This window comes from Nicotiana tabacum, chromosome 3 (assembly GCF_000715075.1).
Source record: "Nicotiana tabacum cultivar K326 chromosome 3, ASM71507v2, whole genome shotgun sequence".
Classification (NCBI taxonomy): Eukaryota; Viridiplantae; Streptophyta; class Magnoliopsida; order Solanales; family Solanaceae; genus Nicotiana; species Nicotiana tabacum.
In genome coordinates, this window is record NC_134082.1 from 84,747,492 (window position 1) to 84,769,553 (window position 22,062).

The 22,062-nt window shown below is 36.6% G+C and overlaps 2 protein-coding genes across 3 annotated transcripts; one reads left to right on the plus strand and one right to left on the minus strand.

Annotated features, from left to right (window-relative positions):
• Positions 1-264: 264 nt before the first annotated feature.
• LOC107816024 (E3 ubiquitin-protein ligase At3g02290) lies at positions 265-6,137 on the plus strand. The gene is made up of 5 exons (XM_075249592.1): positions 265-519; positions 1,189-1,570; positions 1,999-2,419; positions 2,658-2,767; positions 5,886-6,137. The coding sequence occupies exons 2-5, from the start codon at positions 1,454-1,456 to the stop codon at positions 5,910-5,912; spliced, it is 675 nt and encodes a 224-aa protein (XP_075105693.1). The 5' UTR covers positions 265-519; positions 1,189-1,453; the 3' UTR covers positions 5,913-6,137.
• Positions 6,138-8,689: 2,552 nt separating this feature from the next.
• Positions 8,690-21,613, minus strand: LOC107816025 (agamous-like MADS-box protein FUL-L). 2 transcript variants are annotated; one of them, XR_001654847.2, is made up of 6 exons: positions 20,996-21,613; positions 20,804-20,882; positions 19,210-19,274; positions 18,906-19,005; positions 9,272-9,432; positions 8,690-9,043 (listed from the first exon to the last, which is right to left on the minus strand). XR_001654847.2 is itself a non-coding variant. In XM_075249594.1 (6 exons), exons 1-6 carry the CDS (start codon positions 21,157-21,159, stop codon positions 9,419-9,421), a joined length of 489 nt encoding a protein of 162 aa, XP_075105695.1. In that variant the 5' UTR covers positions 21,160-21,613; the 3' UTR covers positions 8,690-9,418. The 2 variants fall into 2 exon arrangements, 1 of the variants encoding a protein (XP_075105695.1); XM_075249594.1 differs by adding an exon at positions 18,667-18,733 and having other exon boundaries at positions 8,690-9,432.
• Between the last annotated feature and the right edge of the window lie 449 nt (positions 21,614-22,062).

Below are 22,062 nucleotides of genomic sequence, written 5' to 3' on the forward strand. Positions count from 1 at the left end.
CCTGGAACTCCGGTATAATATGCTGGAATTCAAGTATACTTATGCTGGAACTCCAGCATAATATACTGGCATATTTTCCGGGTTTTGAATAGTATTTTTGCTCAAATTTATCTTTACATGAAAAATGGCTAAATTTCGATTACTTTTAAAACTGAGCTATTTTTAAAAGACTACGTATAAATCTGCCTATTTTTTAATTTCTCCCACATTTATTCGATGCCAGTACTGATCCGTAGATTAGTGAAGCAAACTGAGTTGAATGCGGAGTAGTATCATTTGCTTTAGAAAAACGAAAAAGAAAAAAGAGAGAAGCCCAAAGGCTTTTGAGGCAGTCTCTATTGACGCGTATCCGTTCCTATATTGGCGAAAATTCAACATCGTGCCTTGTAATACAAAATCCAAAAGCATCGAACCTCCAATTTCAAGAATTCTTTCTTGGCTTCTGTCTTTTCTGGAATTCAATACAATCATCCATTCTATCGCTTTTTCTCTCCCTTTTTCTGTCTCCATAATTTAGAGGTGTGCTTTTCTTTTCTCCGTCCTTGATTACTTCTTTAATCTCGTGACCTCAATTGGGTATTGTCTGAATTGGTCGATAACCATATGTATCTGCGTTAAAAAAAATTCTTTGACTTAAGAATTGATTAATCTGAATTTATAATTACCCAATTCTTGGTTTCCTGTTTGCCTTATAATTGTGACCATTGAGCTTCTTCAGCTGATCATTTGTGTTTGCTTTTCTACTGAGGTTCTATTGATGAATTAATTCCCATTAAAGAGAATTAGGAGAGGAACAAAAAAGTTTTCTAATCCCTGGAAATGTTTGAAGTTTTAGAAATTGTATCTGCTTTTTGCCATTCTCCTATAGTATCTATTGTTTTATGTTCTCAAACAGTTCAGTGGCTTGATTACCCCACCCCCCACCCCACCCCACCCCCACCCACCAAAGAACTAAACTATTTCGCTGAGTTTCATGATTGCTTAAACTAAATTTAACTACTGTATTTGGCATTCTTGAGTATTGGAATTAAAAGGGTCCAAATGGAGTTGAATGAATATTGAGGATTCATATAGACGCTAAGAGTTGTTAGGAATTAAGGTATACATCATCAAGAGCTGTAAGTTTTGAAGTATTCGTGTGTATATATATCTTAGTTTCTGATAGTTTAACTGTCTTCACTGTTACAGGAATCGAACACACCGCTTATTTTTTCTTAAGGCCTTGATCAGAAAGGGCATTCACTCATTCGGGGGTTTCCTGAAGAGAGCGGGTGCCCAATTGCCTTGCTTCTTCATTTGCTCGCTGAAGGTCGTTCCTCAGTTTTATTTAGTTACTCTAAGCTCCAGTCGCCACAAGTTTTGCTTCCACAATCAGGATATCGTGACACTTTTGGGATTGTCAATGACACTTGAAAAGGTTTTTGTGGTACCAACATAGGTTTAAGACGGTATCATGGGCGCAGTTTGTTGCTGCTTACGAGACGATTGTGAAGATTTTGCCAATCCAAACAGCTCAACGTATAGGAACTGTATATGCCTTGGAACTCTAGTTCAGAACTTCTTGCATGTGGTATGCTTTTCGACAACATTGTCGTATAATCACCATATAATTCCTTCTTTTAAAACACACGACTGCTGCTTACACCAGTCATATTCAATGGATACTACCTTTCTAGTCATTTTCCTTTTGAGTCTTTAACTAATGAGATGATGAAACAACTTTACTATTTCAATAAGGCTCACCATCCAAAGCATTTTACACATGGAACATAAGGAACGAAATAGTATGAAATCTTTTGAGAGTATCCGGCAGCTGAACTTATCTGCATAATCTGTTTAGGTATATTTATCACAAAACATTATCTTTGGGTATAGTCTTGTATTTAGATCATCATAGCTTCATATCAAGACCTTTTCATTCACTGAATTGGTGGTGATGATAATTGCTCTCGTTTATTTGCCATAGAATTTACATATTTTCATTTTCTTATCCTTCAGTATACATCACTTTTCCATAGAGGAGAACAACATATCATTCCTTCATCTGATCAAGGTGCTGCATCTTTGAGTTCTACAACATCTCTTGATGACTCACTGTCTGACGTTTACCGTTCTCCTCCGAGACCACTGCCTTATGATGCTGATCCAAGATATTTCCGCTTGCAACAAGACAGACAAGTCTCGAGAAGGGAGAAAGGCTCAAGCCACTCACATGAGGAAACTGAACCACTACAAAGAAGCTTTGACGATTCCGAATCATTAAGTGATGTAAATAAATGGAGTCAACCTACATTTGAAGAAGGATCAAAAGAATACAACAAATCTTCTGTGGAATTCTCAACAGCTAAAATGACTTCCGGAGATGCTCATATTTATTATTATTCAGAAGATGAAGATGTCTGTCCGACATGTCTTGAAGGTAAATTTTTTGGAGCTTTCTGCTCTACCTCATCGGATGTAACAAAAGTCGTCTATGCATGCCCTCTACAAATAGTCTTGTAAAAAGTCTTTTTACTGATGAACAACAGTGTTTAATGAAATTGTTTTGGGGCAGTATATCGTTCACGTACTTTTGGCATACATTGAATGGTTTCTGGGCATTGTTTAGCATAGTTCAGGGGATTTTTTGAATAATTACTTTCATGTGTCTCTTTCAGAATACACCGACGAAAACCCAAAAATAATGACAAAATGCTCTCACCATTTCCACCTGAGTTGTATATATGAGTGGATGGAAAGAAGTGACAGCTGTCCAGTTTGTGGCAAGGTAATTGTGATTTCGTTTACTTTTTATGTGCCATCTCTTTCTTTTTATGATGCTTGATTTGGTGTAATGGTTGAGCTTATCCTGTATATTCTGCTATGCTACAAAGATTTCCCAGGCTTTCTGAGGGAAATGTCTGCATGTTTTTAATTTTCTATATTGGCCTCTCTGTCTTAGTGGCAATCAATTAATTCCAAGATATAGCCGTTATAACTAACTACATAGACTCAAATCCCTTCTTGAAGCTGCACCGATCCTCCCTACACTTCCGCTCTATAAAATGTGGATCCATGATAAGGAGACAGTTCCTGGAATTTTCGTGGTGTAAAGACTCTAATATATTCGTACAGGTTAAATAGAAACAGCTAAAAGAAAATTCTTTTTCTTTCCTTTTGTTGAAAAATTGAGAACTAGGAATGGGAGAACAAGCGGAGGGGTGTGAGAAAACTCTATGTCTCCCTCGTTTTTATCAGTTTATGATTCTTTTTCATGTATTACCCAGTTCTTATTCCCAGCCACTCTCTTCTGTTTGTCAAAGATTATCTTCTTGGTGCAAGGTGCATTAATAGGCACAAAAGGCGTTAGCTGACATTCTTCAGATTTCTTTCTTGATTCTATTGGAAAAACTAATGATTCATGGGCCAACTCATTACCATTACTTGCACGGGATATAGTTAGCATTAATCCTGTCATCATTAGCTTGTTTTGACAAGGAGGACTAGCTTGTTGCTTATTTATCTGGCTACCTTTTTCTCTATTTGCTAATTTATACCCAACTGTGTAAACTTAGCTCTCCCTGCAAAATACTGCTTTATATGCAATACCGAGGTTTTTTGTGTCATAAAGATGGAGTTTATTGGGAAATCTCTAGGAAAGGTTTATTTTAAAGTTATAATGATACAACCTACACATTCCTTACATATCATGTTCATGTTTGTTTCAAATATTCTCCTATTTTTAAAGAGACTTCGTGTAGCTCTGCTACTAGATTGGGTAACAACCCCAGGGGTCTCTTACTCTCTTTAAGTGCTGGCAATTATGGTGCCAAATTGGCAAATTCTAGTGGCTTGCTATGCGGTTAAACATTTGGAAGCCCACGGCTTGTGGCTATTTTAAGTATATTTTTTAGTTTGGGTAATTGGTCTCTTAAGAAAGTTGACCAGACGGTGAAGAACAATGCCACAATACCCAGAGCGAGAAGAAAATGATGATTAACAGTAACAGTATCTTAGGTTTTAGTAAACATGGTTTAGTAAACATTTGGAGATGCAACTTTTCTTTTGGATATTGTTTGATTAAAAGCATAGTGAGAAAGCCCTAATAAGTACTTCCTTTGAAATGAACGTGTTGAGCCTGAAGATGACAAGGTAGTTGAGAAGATGAGAAGCTCCCAAGTCTTATGCAATTCCATTAAGGGTCGACTGTGTCTCAGATATTATCTATCGGTGAAGTTGACTAACAAAATTTTATGGTAGATTCAGGTATTCAATCAAAGTAATGATGAAAATGGCAACTAGTCTGGTATTTTACCTAGCCTATTGGTGCAAACACTTGGCATATGCTTGAGCTAGGCAAATTAGTCAATGGCTTGGGTTGGGCCCAAAAACTTGCATGCTCAAAATAAGAAATCAGAGTTTGTTGGGACCACTAAGGCATTTTTAAGTCAAACTTCACCAGACTGCTGTCCAAGGACCCTGACCTGGGATTGGCTTTAGCCAAGCGGTCCCTCCTGCGCAGTGTTCTTTGATTCTGTAGGGCTGTTATTGACAATGCATATGGCAGTGTGCCCAGGGAAATTTTGTGATGGCATATGGATTGAAAGTGATTGGAAGTTTCGAACTGTGTTGATGTTAATAGATTTGTTAAAAAGGCTATGATGAGATTCATGAAAAAGGTTGGTAAATCTAGTTGATTTTCTATCTCTTAGCTTATATCAGAGTTTTGCCTGACGGATAAGTGGTACTGAATTTTGTTTGTCACCACTAATATAGAGAAAGGATAAAAGAAATCTTGTTAGTAAATTTGAAGAGGACCATGTAAAGGGCCCAAAATTTGTTTTCTTGTTCATGCAATATAAAAGATATGCCTCGGGACTCTTTCAGTTCTGTTAACCCCCCCAAAAAAAAGAATTTGAAAAATCAATGGTTCTTCTATACACCAAATACTTCAATTGATTCTAATGTTTCTATTATACCGCCAATATGACAAGAGTATAGGTATAACTCATTCCTTGCTATTGCTTATTCTGGCTGCTTGTCTTCCAAGTTCCTCATTTTTTTCCTTGTGCCCTGTTCTGCTAGGGCTTCGCCGCCCTTTCTCTGCAATTGGTTATCCCCGACTCACAAATGTCAGAAGGTTCATTTTTGCCGAGGTGCACCAAATATGCATATCAGAACTCAATAATTCATGTTATAGCCTTGGCAGTAGAAGTTAGGGTTATCAATTTCATTCTAGTAGACTGGTATTTGATCAAAGCTGTTACTTGTGAGCTAAATGCTAATAGCAGGCTGTGTAGCAATTGGACTGAAGCACAGGAATCATGGATCTGTTTAGTTCTGCACCGTTTGGGTGACAAGTTTACAAAGCAAATCCCTTTGTTAACTAGTCAATTATGATGAGCTTGGATGAAAGAAAAGAATAAAAGAATTAGATAGAAAAGGAGCAACAGAAAACACAGGAAAATGGAAACAAAAAGGAAAAGGGAGTCAGTTTTGAAATTCAGGAGACCATCTTGATTCAGGCCCATTTAGCGTGTCGTGCAGTTATTATTTTCTTGAGAAAGGATAAATTTAAAAACAAATCATATAGTTATTATTTTGCTATGCAATTGGTGATTTCAGTGGAAATAACAAGCTCGTTGTCCTTTTTTAGGTTTCATGTTTGCTTTACTTTTCAGAAAATATGTAAGATGTAGATAAGGTTTTTATATCAGAAGAATTAAAATTCCAATATGTTGCCTTTTCTAGTAGACCCGATAGATCACTAATTCAAGTTCTAAGATCCTTTAGTTTTGTAGTTATGTGAAGTGTCAATTTCAATCAAATAGATATTATGTGTATGCAAACTTTGTTTCACTAGGCATTTTGTTAATTTACAAGTTGTCCTTCTTTTTGATTTCTAGGTGATGGCTTTTGATGAGACTACCTGATCTTTGCTCAAGAAGTTACAGTCGAGGGTGAAACCAGCAGTAATAGGGGATTATAAAACCGAAACAGATGAATTTGAAGTCCGTGTGAATACCATGTTGCTAAATATGTTAGCGTGTATAGTAAATACGAAATAACTGATAAACATACCCCTGATGAATGCTTGAGTTTCGATATTGTTATGGTTTTCAATTTAACTTTGTACTCCCAGTTGGGTGGATTTTCCAGACAAAGTTGTGACTGATGTAACAACATAGTTCAGAGCTTCTTATCTTGGTATAATATTGCCAAGGTTTTGGTCATTGTATAGCCCACATTTCCTTTTGGAAAATAAAATCCTAGCAAAGTATGTTAGAGATATACTATAAGGGAATAACATGAGGGCAAAAGAAAAGGAAATAAATGGAGTCTACTAGCTTTTATACTATCAGGCTGAAACGATTTTAGCAAATAGTATATCACTTTTCCCTGGCAAATAGTATATATTGACTTCGTTCTTTTGCTTCAGGCTTATCGTAATGTAGAAGTCCAAAGGTATGCCTCGTCGATCTATCTCATTCACAAATATTGTAGGTAACGAGATTTTGTTCCCTTTAAAGAAGAAAAATGAGTTTTTGTAATGAAAGAGTAAACATCACACCTGTTATACTATATTTTATGCAGCTAGGTTCACCAATATTTACTAGGAAGGAAGAAAACTCAGGGGCGGAGCTAGAGTATCCCGAACGGGTTTGGCCGAAACCAGTAGTTTTGGTGCGGGTTTAAAGCTATGCGGGGAGGGGCAGGTTTAAATCTATGCAGGGCGGGTTGAAATAATTTTTTAAAAGGCTGATGCGGTGCGGTTGCAGGTCTACGCATGTTTTCGCGGTTTGCACAAGTTTACTGAATTTGGCCTATTGTATTATTTAATAATAAGACATGCAACAAACCTTAAATAGCAGAACATCTATTTAAATGTTTGATACTTCATAAAAACAAAGTAAATCATTTATAACTTCTTCTTTTTTTCAAGTACACCTTTTAATTAGAATGTTAATTAAGTTAGAAATTTTGAATAAAAGAAAAAGTTAGACATTTAAGGGAATACAAAATGTAGTTTAGACAAATATTTTTATGATTAAATAATTAACATTTATCACTTAATCATCTAATGAACCTCGAAAATTGTTTCCAAATTCCAATACCATAGGCATAACGTTCAGGTTTTTGTCAATTTCCAGCATTCCAGTTGAACAATTCAATAAATGAGCTGATGAGCACAAGCTTTCATTTTTTGGTTAATGAAATCTAAAATCCAGCAACAAAATTAATTAAAATAGATGAAAGCTTACATCAAAACAGATGAAATCTTACATCGATCATTCTTCATGCACGGATCTTTTTCACAAAATATATCATTTTGATTTTGAGGCTACCTATATAGCATGCTATAAATAACCTCATAAAGTTGAATTCACCAGTAAACTAATAGTTGTGAAAATTTGATGACCTGTTACTTTTTTGTTTACATCTTTAATTTAGTATTATTTAGTGTCTAATGAAGTAGAAAACAAACTTCGAGATGTATTAAGCCACAATACCTCGTTCGTTGTAAATACATTTCATAGAAACTTCTACATGTTTACATATATAGTTATAAAATAAATAAGAAACAAAGAAAAGTGTGTATATATATATATGTATGTATGTATATATATGTGTGTGTGATTTTGGAGGTTCAGTTCCCTCCATTATATCGTTATTCTTATATTTCAAATATCGTTTAGTATATAAAATAAGTAATAGTTGCAATTATATCATCACGTGCCATTTTAACGGATTTAGTTAAAATATGATGTTTTATACTTCACTGCCACACAAGAGGGAAGGGGGAGGGGGTGGGGGAGTGATTTGTGTGGTGTCCAATTTTCGCGTGCAAAGATTATAGAAAGACCTAGTTCTTCTATGTGTTCCTTAACCTACTGTTGCGGAAATAATAAATGCAGAAAGTAAAGAACACAAGTATTTTAACGTAGAAAATACCCGGCTCAAAAGGTGAAAAAATGATCTACTACTTAGTAAGATTTTCCTCAATACTTCACTAAATCAATGAGCCGAAACAACATTTACAAAGACTATTTGTAAACCTAAAGATTACCTCTAATCCCGTTGTGGCAACCAACCTCTAACTTTTGCGACAACTTCAAGTTAACTCTAACTTGAATACTCAACGTACATATTACAATTGCTTCTAGATAAAACTGAAAGGTACAATATGAAAACATCTACTATAATTGAACTAGAATAGAAGACAGACACTTGGAACTGGTTCTTCTATCTGGTTTAGTGTGTATGTGTATATATATATACATATATATATGTATGTATGTATGTATTTATGTGTGTGTGTGTGTGTGAGAGAGAGAGAGAGAGAGAGAGATTTTGGAGGTTCAATTCCCTCCATTATACCGTTATTTTTGTATTTCAAATATCATTTAATATATAAAATAAGTAATAATTGCAATTATATCATCGCTGGCCATTTTGTAGCTGATTTAGTTAAAAGCTGATGTTTTATACTTCAATGCCACACAAGAGGAGGGGGGAATGATTTGTGTGGTGTTCAATTTTCGCGTGCATAGATTATAGAAGGACCTGGTTCTTCTATGTGTTCCTTAACCTACTGTTGCAAAAATAATAAATGCAGAAAGTAAATAACACAAGTGTTTTTACGTGGGAAACACCCGGCTCAAAAGGTGAAAAACCCACGACCTACTACTCAGTAGGATTTTCCTCAACACTTCACTAAATCAATAAGCCAAAATAGCATTTACAAAGACTCTTTGTAAACCTAAAGATTACCTCTAATCCCGTTGTGGCAACCAGCCTCTAACTATTGCGACAACTTCAAGTTAACTCTAACTTGAATAATCAAAGTACCTATTACAATTGCTTCTAGATAAAGTTGATCAAAGATACAATATAAAAACACCTATTACAATTGAACTAGAATAAAAGACATACACTTGGAGCTGGTTCTTCTATCTGGTTCATGTAGCTTCATGTTCGCACACTTGAATCACACAAGAATTGCTTGCAAAATGCCTTGCTATTTTGCTCTCAACTCACGTTTAACTTCAGCTTTTGTGCGTGCCTGTAATGTGAGAACATCCTTCGATTTTTAGAGTTAATAGAGTAGAAAATAACTAGAGTTTTGATGCTACTCTTCCTTGGTGGAAGAGTTCTAGTTAACTTCAACTTCTAACTCCTTCCTTATCTTGGATAGTGTTCTCTTTGAGTAAGGAGTCCTTCTCCTTATCAATTATGCAACCTTTTCGATCAAGAAATATTAGATATAACAAGTTAAGCTTATCTCACTCACGTTCATCCCTTATGCTTAATTTCGCTCGTGTATGTGTACATTGTGGATCGTCCTGATTCTTGCTTGAGTTCCTTTGTCAATCTTCAAAACCAACTTCACTTGGGCCAACAAATTCCCCCTTTTTGATGATGACAAACTCTTTGCTTTTCATAAGCGAGGCCCTGTTTCAAATTAGCTCAACATCAAAAAAAAGTTAGAACATTTTTTCTTTCTAAAGTCACTAATCATCAAGGACCAGGTTCATTAGGTTATAAACATCACATTCCAAAGTAAAAGCACAACCTTATTCCCTCTTTTGGCATTATCGAAAAGTTACATAATTATGTGAGATAACCAAATTTTAATAGAAATTACTCATGGACACTAGGGCTACTTCAAATGCAATCATGGATTTAAGCATCATCTATCAATCTAAAGATATTAGCCATCTAAGAAATATCAACAAATAGTTAGAGCAAAAGGTAGTGAATTTCATTGATTGATAAGATCCTACCACAAAGCATTAAAAAAATAAGAACACTGGATCATGAGCAAAAGAAACAAAATAAATCTCGAACTGGGTCACTGGTTGATCTACACTAGGCTAGGAGGCTTAAGGCTGGGAAGGACCAGGTTCTTGATTTTTAACTTGGAGCAATTTCAGCATATCCTGAAGAATGTCATCATTCTTCTCCTTCTCTTTTGCTAGCTCAGCTCTGAGAGCATCTCTCTCAGTCTCCACTTCAGCCAACCTCTTCTTCAGCCTATCAATTTCAGCATCCTTAGCCCCACTTTCTTGCACCAAAGCTCGCACTTTGTTGTTCACTGGTACCTTCTTGGATGAACCAGGTTCTTTGGAAATGGTTTGAACTTCATAATCACAAGTAGTTAGAGTGTTTTCCCCAAAATAATCCTTACTTGTACCAACTTCCTATTTCTTGATGGGTACCTTGAAATATGCAAATACTGCCGTGAGAATAAAACCATAAGGTATGGCATGAGTCTTGGTGCCATTTAGAACCATGTCAAGAAGCTGGATGAAAATCCAGGCCAATTGATTCGCCTTCCACTATCCAAACAATCCATAAGGACCAGGTCCACGAATGTAGCAATGTGCCTCATTTTCTGCCTTGTCAACACACATTTATTAACAAATTCGAACAACACCTTGTGGGGTGGTTCATCACACTTTTGTAAATAGCCTTGGGCTCAAGTTCCTCTTCACTGTCACCAAATTTCCTAGTATTGGCAAGGGCAATAGGAAGATTCTTTAGACTTGGGCACTTAAGCTTCTTATAATCATTGTACCCTTCAACAGGTATACCTAACATTTCTCCCAGTTCTTTATCATCAAAAGTCACTATCACCCCCTTGACCACATTGGTGACCCTACCATCTTTGATCTCATAGTTAGCCATGAACTCCACAATCTTAGTTCTGGCCAGCCGTCCATCCATTGAAGGACCATGTCTTTCCAACCTTACAACTATAACTTCTCTAGCAGCAGTAGCATTCCTTCCTCCTCCAAATCCCTGAGGAGCCTACCTTTCAAAATGGTTCTCTACCCAAACTTAACCATCTTGTCCTTCTCAACATTAGATTCTTCTTTTTCTTCACCACTCCATTCTTCTTCCTCCACCATTTTCACCTTTCTTGATTTCACTGCAGACCTGGTTCTTTTAGCCAAAGAGGATGGTTCAACGAACTTTGACTTTGACATTGAAACAGACTTCTTTGTGGAAGTCTTGGATTTCTTAGCGTTAGGAGTTAGAACATCCACTTCTTCTGTCTTATCTTCATTTCGAAGGACCAGGTTCATCTCATCAATTTTAACAACCTCAACAGGCTCAACCATCTTCTTCTTTCACTTAGCAACAACTTTTCTTTTACTTTCTTCTAAGGCTTTCTCCAGTTCAGCCTCACTCTTCTTCTTCTGACTCCTTGTAGCTTTTACTCTTGTGGGAGGAATTTCTACGGGGATAGAAGAGGTAGCTTTCCTTTTCTTATTTGCTCTAGCAGTGCCAAGGGTATTAACTCCCAAACTTCGTTTCTTCTTTGGATTGTAACTTTCAGTCACCCTTTTCAGTAGGCCTTCGAGGGTCTCCTATTCAGATGGAACAGGTTCATCTACATTTTTCCCTAGTTGAACCAGCCCCTCAGCAACTTCTTCAGACCCATATCCCCTATTTTTCTCACTCTCCTCTATTCCAGCATATTCCTCACCCCAAACTACCATAGCACCTGATTCCTTAGTTAGACCAACATGAGTGGGTGAAGAACCAACCACTCCTTTTCCCTTATCCCTCATAGTACTCCGAGCACCCTCACTCTCTTTTTCTTTTTAATTTTTACCACCAACCCTTCCAGACCTTTCAACAACTACTATATGTCTTACCAGCACAAACCTATTCTCCAAATTTATAGCAACCTCAGACATAGTTTCAAGAGTGACTTTAGGGCTAGATGTTATCTGTTCGATCTTAGAAGAAACAATTTCTTCCCCTTCAGTAGTAGATTTGAAAGATTCATCAGATTTTTGGGGTTATTCTTCCCTCTTCGCTTTCAAATGTTTGTTTATTTTCTTGATCTGCTCTCCACCAACGACAACCTTGCGAGCCATCATCTTTACCCTATTTTTCTTAGAGGTTGGTATGGTTTAAGGGGTGGTAGAAGGTGTGGAAGTTGTTTCTTGTGGTGGTGATAAAGAATTCTCAGAGGTGTTAGCCATTTTTGTGCTTGGGTATGAAAGAAAAAGAGTTAGATTATGTTTGGAAGATGAGAGAAGATGGAAAGTATGTTTGGTTATCCATTTTCTAAATGGATAATATGGTTCTTATCCATATTTGTCCTGTTTTTAAAAGTTCATTATCCAACCCATTTTTAGTGGATAATATGAGTGATTAACTATTTTCTTTAACCATTTTGCCACCACTAACTATAGCTATAAAGTCATTATACAATTTATAAATTATCATGTCAAAGTAGATTAACTATGCGGCTCAGAAATACAAAAGATAGGAAGGTCAAATATCTTTTTAAAAATCTACCCTACCTTGGCAATGTAGGTGTTGTATTTCATGTAATAAAAGAGGGGGACTAGGCCGAAACCTTTGAGTTACAACAGAATACAACACAAGAATGGTGTACCAGACCATTGTTCAAAAAGGGGGTGGAGCCTATGGACAAAAGGACTCCTGAACTTTCTATGTTCAACTTACAAAAAAATTGGCCTTTATCGTATCTACTTCTAAAACTTGGTAGTTTCCATTTATCTAATTGGAATGGACCCTTTGCGACACCAGGTAATTGTTGTAGTCTTTCATAGAAGGTCGCATTATCTAGTGTTGTTGCGTGTTTTGCCAAAGCATCTGCGACTTGGTTTGCTTCCCTGTAATAGTGGGAAACCTTTACTCGATTTTGATCTAAAATCTGTATGATCTCCTTAATGATCTTCCTCATTTTGGCATTTTGCTTTTTCCTGTTTTGCAGCATATCCACAATGAGTAGTGAGTCCATCTATAGCTCAATATTGTTAATACCTCGACTAAGACATAGCTGAATCCCAGCTCTTGCTGCCAAAGCTTCAGTCATATTATTGCTGCAACAGTGCACTGGTATGGAAAAAGCTGCAATGAAATCTCCAACCTCATTCCTTAAGATTCCTCCAATTCCTGCTTTGCCCTTATTTTCCATGTAGCTTCCATCCGTATTCACTTTGACAGTTCCTTGTTCCGGCAGCCTCCAAATTACAGGGAGAATTCTCTGTACGTGCTTGAGCTTCTCAATATCCTCACATAGTTTGCACCAAGGCCACTCTACAGGACAATTGGGGAAGGACATCCCCAATGCTGCTTTGATGTTCCAATAGATATTGTGCTCCATGTTCCTAGTCAAAAACTTCTTCTGATTCCCATATTTATATGCACCCTAACTTTTCCATAATTCCCATACAATTAGTATGGGTGTGATCTGTAACAAGTATTTGTGAACACCATTTTTTGGTCTAACATTCCACCATTGGACTATTGTGCCTCTAACAGTATTTATTTGAAAAAAAAACCCCAACGGATCCCCAAATTTTCTCCAGAGATATCTAGCTGGCTGGCTTTCCATAAAATTATGTTGTATAGTCTCATTTTCAGTGACTAAGCAACATACACATCTTGATGTTGTTTGACTTCCAAATCTGATCAAAACATCCTGGAAGGGGAGCTTATTTTGCATTAACCTCCATGCTAATATAGAGATCTTTGCTGGTAAGTTCCTATTCCAGACTTTTGAGAGTATTGGATTTGGAACTTTCTTCCTTCTAGTAATCTGCCAGGCCGAGAAGTTGGTAAAATTTCCATCTGCTGCCAGATCCCATATTGCATAATCTTCCTTGCTTTGATCTCTAATAGTGACTGCTTGTACCTGCTGAACCAGATTGTCTGGTAGTGTTTTCCTTAATTTCTACTGATCCCAACTTCCATTTCTAATGAAGTCCTTCACCATTGGCTTGGAAGACTTTGAGTATGATGGGTAAGTGCTGGCTAGGGGTCCTTTGCCAGTCCAACTATCCCATCATAAGCTACAATTTCCTCTGTTGATCATCCAAAATATGTTAGGTTCTGCTTTACCTCTTATCTTCATCATGTATCTCCAAATGTGTGATTGCTTAGCTGCCCCCTTCAATGCCACTGTGTGGCCTTTAGAATAATATTTTGCCCTAAGAAAGTTAGTCCATAGATTTTGCTGTGTTCTGAAACTCCACCATCTTTTGATTGTGAATGTGTCTCCAATGTCTTGAAGACACTTGATGCCAATCCCCCCTTACTCCTTGGGATAGCACAGATTCTTCCAAGAGCTCCAATGGTATTTGGACTTGTCAGTGTTTGCTCCCCAGAAGGAATTTGCAAGGTATCTTTCTAGTGTTTTGTAAGTAGATTTTGGTGGATTCATCGCAGCAAGGGTGTATGTTGGAATTGCCTGCAAAACATGTTTAACTAAAGTTAGTTTTCCTCCATGTGATAGCATCTTCCCTTGCCATCCGTTAAGCCTTTTAGATACCTTGGAGACTAGGTATCTTCTTCCTCCCGACAAATATAGGGCAGCCTAGATACACAAATGGGAACTCTTTGTTCAAGAACCCTGTCGTGCTTCTCATTCTATTTATTCTTGATGGTGAGGTTTAGGATCAGTTAGGAAACAACTTTTATCATGATTGACAAGCTGTCCTGATGCCGCTTTATATTTCTTCACCACTTTCATAATCATTCGAACTGATTTAGAGCAACCAGCCGTAAAGATTACAATGTCATCTGCGTAGCGAGTACAAACAATGAAGGAGATATTGGGTCTCCTTGTTTGAGTCCTTGAGACGATGTGAAAAATCCTTTTCTCGCTCCATTTATGATGATTGAGTACCATACATCTGAAACCAATTGCCATATCATATCTATCCACACTTCATTGAACCCAAATCTTCGTAACACAGAGGTAAGAAAAGACCACGACAGTCTGTCGTAAGCCTTTGTCATATCCAATTTGATAGCCATGTTACCACCTTTGTTGGGTTGATTGATTCCTTGAATAATTTCTTGTGCCATAAGCACATTTTATGTTATAGATCTACCCTTTATGAAACCACTCTGATTTTCTGATATAATTGAAGGAAGCATCAGATTCAACCTCATGGAAAGAATTTTTGAAATTATTTTTAAAGAGAATTTGGACATGCTTATAGGTCTCATTTCTGAGAAAGTGGAGGGGGGGGGTCTGTTTTGGGAATCAATGCCAGGCATGTATGATTGAAGTACTTGGTGATGTGACCTCCGTTAAAGAAATATTGCACGAAATGTATGACATCTTCCTTTATAGTTTCCCAACATTTCTGGTAGAATAACCCACTGAATCCGTCAGGACCTGCTGAACTATTAGGACACATAGTAAAGAAAGCTTCTCTAACTTCCATTTCTCCAGGGATTGAAGTCAAAAACTCATTGTCTGCTTGTATGACTACAGTAGGAATGCACTCCAGGATCCTCCTATTTTCCTTGGTTGGCCTAAGGTTGAAGAGTTTCTTAAAATGTCTGATGGCTGCTTTAGTACTGATATTTTCATCTCCTTGAATCCAGTTACCTCTATGATTTTTGATCTTTTTCAATTTCATTCTTCTCCTTCTCTCTCTTATCACACTATGGAAGTAATTGTTGTTGTAATCTCCTGCTTCAAACCATTTTTTGTTGAGCCTTTTGTTTGAGCTTTGATTCTTGCATAGCTAGCCAGCTGACATATTCCGCATGCGCTTTGTTCAGTTCTTGTCTTGTTCTTTCATCATTACTGATCAGTTCTTGCTCCTCCAATATCTGCACTTCTGTTTCCCATTCTTTGCATTTCATATGTACATCCCCAATTTCTTCCTTTGACCATACACCCAATCTTCTGCTAAGTGCCTTCAATTTCTGTTGTAATCACCACATTGGATTACTTGTGACCTGCATGTTCCATGTTTCTTGTACTACCTCATGAAAACCACTTTGATCTGTCCAGAATTCCATGAATCTTTAGTACTTGAAGGTTCCTGTTGATTGTTGAAGCACTTCATGAGAAGTGGCCTATGGTCAGAGCCAATTCTAACAAGGTGCCTAACACTATTGTTTTGAAATTTCTGAAGCCATAGGTCATTGATCATGATCCTATCCAATCTCTTCCAAATCCTCTTTGAAAGTCTTCTATTGTTGCACCATGTAAAATTAACCCCTACATATCTAGCATCTAGTAGCTCGCAATTGTTCATACAATTAGAAAAATCAATGCTTTTGTTGATTCTATATGACCTTCATCCCAATTTCTCATTTGTGTCTAGGATTGAATTGAAATCCCCTCCCACACACCATGGGCCATTCACCATTGCATTTAACCTTTCTAGACTATGCCAAAGCACGCTTCTTTCAGTAGAAGTGCACTTAGCATAAACAGCAGTTACAAACAATCCATTGCCTTCTCCTCCTTCACTGATGTTTATTGTTATTTGTTGGTCTTCATTTGTAATCATAGTTGTTTGACAGTTTGTTTTCCAGAAACACCATATCTTGCCATTGTCATTGGAGAAACATTGATGGAATCCCAAAAACTTTTTGTATCCTTCAATCTTCTCTTTCTGAACAAACGGCTCCATAATGGCTACAAAAGCAACTTTGTTGATAGTGATTAGATTTTTTAGTCTATGTATGGCCTTTTTCGACTTGACTCCTCTGATGTTCCAGAAGATCGCACTTATCATAAAAAACAATTTTTTAAAGGTTTTGTTACTCCCTTCCTCTGTGTAGGGGGAGTTATCTCTTTGTTCCTTTGGTTTCTGCCTTCCCTCCTCTGCTGACTTCTTCCTCTTTCAGTTGGTAAGCAGTCTTTGTTTAACTTCCTGTCATCTTGTGATCTGAATTATTAAAACCTTATTTTGCATGTTCTTTTACTGTCTCAGAGTCTCCTACACTGCCTAGTTCTTCTTTGTCTCTTTCTTGTGGCATATTGTGACCCCCATTCAACTCCACAACTCGGTGGATTCCTTACTGATTTCTGATGGTTGTGTCAACACTGGATGTGTCTAGTTCTGTTTCCTCCACCCTTTGAATGCTGTCGTTCTGCTTTGTCACTTGTTCATCTTCCAGTTCAGTGTTTTGAGGCCTCCTACTTTGAGGTGTATGACATAAGTTAACATCTTTATTGTCATTCTCCCCTGGTGAGTTGGTTCCCTGTTGTTGCACCTCTTGTTACCCTACTTTTGAGCTTTCCCCATTTTCATTAACTTCATCAGTATTTTCATTAACACTTTGGATTGGTATTTGCTTCAGAATTTCCCTGCTCTTGGTCCTCTTTTAGGTTGTTTTGAAGATCACTTTGCTTCTTTTCTTTGGTATTTTCTTCTCCTTCTTGCCCTTCTTTTGCTTTGTTCTCTTATTAACAGATGCCTTGGCCTCCTCCTTCTCATTATCTTTGTTGTAATCAATCTTGTCTTCATTGCTTACTTCCTTCTGCCTGACTTGATTTCCCTGCTGCTGTTTGTCATTTGCATTTGGTTCTCCCTTGCTCATTTCGACTACAACTCTGTCCCTTTCTAAGCTTTTTCCTGCTGCAATTGTTTCACTGTCTTTTGCCTTTAATTCCTTGATTTCATTAGCTCTTCTTCTCTCCAAGACTCGACAATTCATCATCGAGTGTCCCAGCTTCTTGCAGTGTTTGCAATATTTTGGTACATTATCATACTCCAATTTCTGCTCGAATCCTTTTAGAGGGGAGTCATCATCTTCATCTCCCACCCAAACACTAGTTAGCAAAGGTTTGAGCACATCAACCTCTATTCTCACCTTAGCCATACTAGGCCTAGTTTTCCCTCGTGCAGCTATGTCCATTTCCAGCGGAGTGCCAGCATCTTTTACAATTTGTTTCACATAGTGCCATGTATGTAGATGGAAAGGTAATTTAGGAAGATTAACTCATACCAGAACTATGGGCATGTCCTCCTCTGGTTTGAAGTCTGGGCTCCATTTCTGTAGCCACATTTGATTTCCTTCAATGTCCACTGATCTTCTATACCACACCGAGCTATAGTCCTCTATCATTTGTGAAGTTTAGAAATACATTGTTGTTATCATAGACTCCAATTTTGAACGAGCCCTTTAATGGAAATCTCTCCAAGAACCTCGACCTAATTTTTTCAATTTGGGGGCGGGTTTTCAGAAATCTCCCCACAATCGTTCTCCTGCATTCCGCAACCATGACTCCATAGTAATCCTTAGTCTTAAAAATCACCGTTGGCATGCCATTATGGGTTGTTCTTCTCACTATCACTGATTCCTGCTCTTGCTTAGTTGGGTTTGGTGTGGAGTTGATGGTGTTAGCATAAGAGAGTTTCGTTGGAATTCCTTCTGGTGTCTGACTCGTACTGGCCTTGGGATCTCTCTGGTGTTCTACACGCGCCGGAATCTTGCCATCCAGCGGCTCCATGTGGTGGGGTGGTTTAGAAACGGGAATAGTGGGCTTTTATGTTATTCCGCACTTGATTTTAAATATGCAAATCCGAAAATACAAAAGAGAGAAAGTTAAGAAGATCGATCCCCATATAAAACCATAAACAACCCATATTTTATGTAAAATAAAAGACACTTATAAGGAACATTTAGATGAACCAAAAAAGAAGAAACCAAACTATTATTCAGCACGGTAAATTTTGACATTTCAGTCGTATATATTATCCGAACAATTCACATATTGTTCAGTTACTTTAGTGTGACATAAGTAGTTTCGTGATTCTATTGTTCTATTATACAAATTCTCATTACTTCAATTTGATACAGAATAGTTAGTTTTCTATCATATTGTTGTAGTGGATAAAGCTCAATGACCATAACTGAAATCAACTTCATATTTTCAATTACCACGAGATATTTTTATATAATTGACCTTTCTCTGCGACTGGGAAATGGACTCATGCATCAGTTGGTTCTGCAAATTCAAGTGATAGACTTGTTGATATCAAAAGAGTTGCGGCAACACACATATAATATTCGTTGAGATATATACACAATATTCCAAATGATGGCAATTAACTAGTATTTAAGAAGGAAAATAAAATATGAAAAAGGGATCGAGGTTAATTAATGTGATTGATATTGACCTTCCTGGCGCGTATTCGCTTCAAAGCTGTATCAAGTTGTTGCTCTAAACCATGAAACTCTCGCAGACAGAAGGAATCCAGATCCTCTCCCATATAATGCCTGCATCCACATAACCGAGTGATTGTTTTTGCATTATTTAAAAGATATAACTATAAGAAATTGTACATATATAATAATTGAAACTAATAACATGAAAAATATGTATATAACATAGGCACCAACGAGTTAAATTACAATGATATGGTTGTAACGCATCAAGAAGGATTTCCCTTCTGCTTGAGAAGAAGTGAAGTAGGTAGCTACCTTATATTTCTTTGTAGAAGTTCAATCCTTGACATGAGCTTTGGGTACTCCATAGTCCAGTTTTGCTGTGAAATCATGAGGCAAAAGGAAAATCATGTTTATAAATAAATTATTGTTGTCAATCTATTCTTCTCAACATACATCAAATTTTATAATCTTAAAAGCCCTTTTCTTCTTCGCTGCGCAATTTACTGCTTTCCTTTAATTATTTCTTGGCTGCTCTTATATATTTTAATTAACTAAATAAATCCACTTGAACAGTAGATGTTAAACAGACTCCTATATATTGTACATGTGTTATCTGTCAAAATCTAATACTAGCCAGTAGGGGAATTTAAATCTAACCTTCACAATTAGTCGATAAAATATCCCTTAATCTCAATTAGTTGATAGTGGTTCCATTAAATCCCTGTATATATTCACGGGATTCATCATATTTAGACTGTTTTTCATGCTTTCCACCTACCGCGACCTTCCTCCGACATCTAGGTTTGGATCCAAAAAATGCTTTTCTAAAACAAAAACATAGTAGTTTGATACAAATTAAGACAAGTGCAATAACTTACTAAAAAGTAGCCATGGGATGTGAATATTTAAGAAAAAATTCAGTTTAATTGGATAACCGTCTTCATCTTCTTTTCACTAATCTGTTGCAAAGTTAGCTAATAATATCCACCAGATTTGAATGTTCACGGATAAAACCTATAAGAATATCAATAAAACAGACGGAGAAATCAAAAACTTGTAAACAAGATGAGAAGAAAAAAAAATATAAAAATGGTATATATCTCTATAAAATTATATGCCTTTGCCATGGACAACCTAACCATAGCATCTTAAGGATGAAGCTTTATACTCCTACCAATTTAGTACTATTACGAGATTAATTGTCATTATTACTTCACATAACACACATCAAATTCCTTCACTTATGTTGGGCATGCGAACAAACTGCATTGATAGCTGAAAAGATTAGGAACCTACATATAAGATTTAGGGAATTTTTAATGGTGTGAGGGTTTTGGGGAAAACCGTATCTTCGGGATACTTGAGGCACGACAACCAACAATTAGTACCCGTGCCCAGGTCCTACGAGACGAGTATGGCGGTAGCTGAGTGATGGTTTGGGGCTCGGTTTGCTTGCCCTTACGAGCTTGGAGATGCACATACAAGAGTAAGAGGTATAGAGATTTCTTTGGTGTGAGACGTTCGGAGAAAACCATACGAGTTTGACGTAAAGCGGATAATATCACGTCATGTTAATAATATCTTCGAATTGGTTGAGCCCAACAACTTATAATTTAAATGAATGGATCAAACAAGAAAATGACTATCCACGTTGATAGTATATCTTCTTTCTTTCCTTGTCACTTACTATATATTATCCTATTGAAATATAAGAATTTTCTTCGACCGCCCCTTCTTTTCTCTTGATTTCTCTAACTATCAAAACATGTGTAAGAATCAAGTTCTAGCTCATTTGATGGATTGGTGAGTGCTGTTGCTCTTTCTTTTATTACGATTGCAAGCCATGAAGAGGACGAAAAAGTTATGTACTAGTAGTAAATAATTGTGGGAAATGAATGTGAAACACCTTAGGTTCAGAGTCATTTGCATTCAACTTCCTCTCAGCATATGAGTAACTTTCGTATCTTTCGAGGATACTTTCCATGCTACAAATTAACAGAAAATTTTAAGGTGAATTTATATTTTAAAAAAAATACACAAGTACTCTCAAACACACCAAAAAGAAAAGAATTAATAAACGAAAAGAGTAGGAATTAACCTGGATTCAGTGGAGTACTCAAAGAGCTTGCCTTTGGCAGAGAAAACAATCAAAGCAACATCAGCATCACACAAGACGGAGATCTCGTGAGTCTTCTTCAACAAACCTAACCTTCTCTTTGAGAAAGTGACCTGCCTACTAATCTTGTTCTCGATCCGCTTCATCTCAACCCTACCCCTCCCAGAAGTGGATCTAGGATTTAAATTTTATAGGTTCAATTTTAATATTTTTAATATTGAACCCATTATATTTTTAAAGTTATGGGTTCATATATATTATTTTTGCAATTTTAATAAAATTTTAAATATAATTTTTTACTCTGCGTCAAAAGTTATAGGTCTAGTTGATCTCGTAGTCATTACACTACATCCGCCTCTCACCCCTCCCCATCCGAGGCGGATCTAAAGTCACTTCACAAAACCTATATATATACATATCAATGGAGAAGTCATGAAATCTAACAAGTCAAAAGAGCAAAAATGACAAATTACCTGAAATTATAATCTGAAAATTTTTGAACAACCTTTGTCGAAACAATAAAACCTTCCTCTATGTTAAGAGAATTCAAGAATGTTATACAAATATATATATATATATATATATATATGTATGTATGTATATTTCAGGCCAAAACTGATATAATTAAGAGAATTCAATCGAACCCCTTCTTTAAACGTAGCTCCCATATATAAGGATAGATATGTGGAGAAAAAAAAAGTCTAGAGAAACACAATGTTAAAACTCACAGCCTTTAAGATCTGATGAATCTGCGGATATGTTATATTGGAGTACTGCAACCAAAAAGTGAAGAAGAAACCCTAATTATGTATTAAAGCAGCTAATTCTTCAAGGAAAAAAAGGTGCAATAAGGAAATCAAGGTTCAGTAAATGTAATAGGTTATTCACCGGGTGGTACATATAGTTGCAATCTTTGTGCGTTTTAGGAGTCAAGCAGTTAGAGAAGAAGATTAAAGTAATATAGTAATAAGGAAGCTAAGTATATGGGAGAATTAATATATATAGGGTGACTATACTTATATTACGCAGCTTGGTATATATAATAGAGA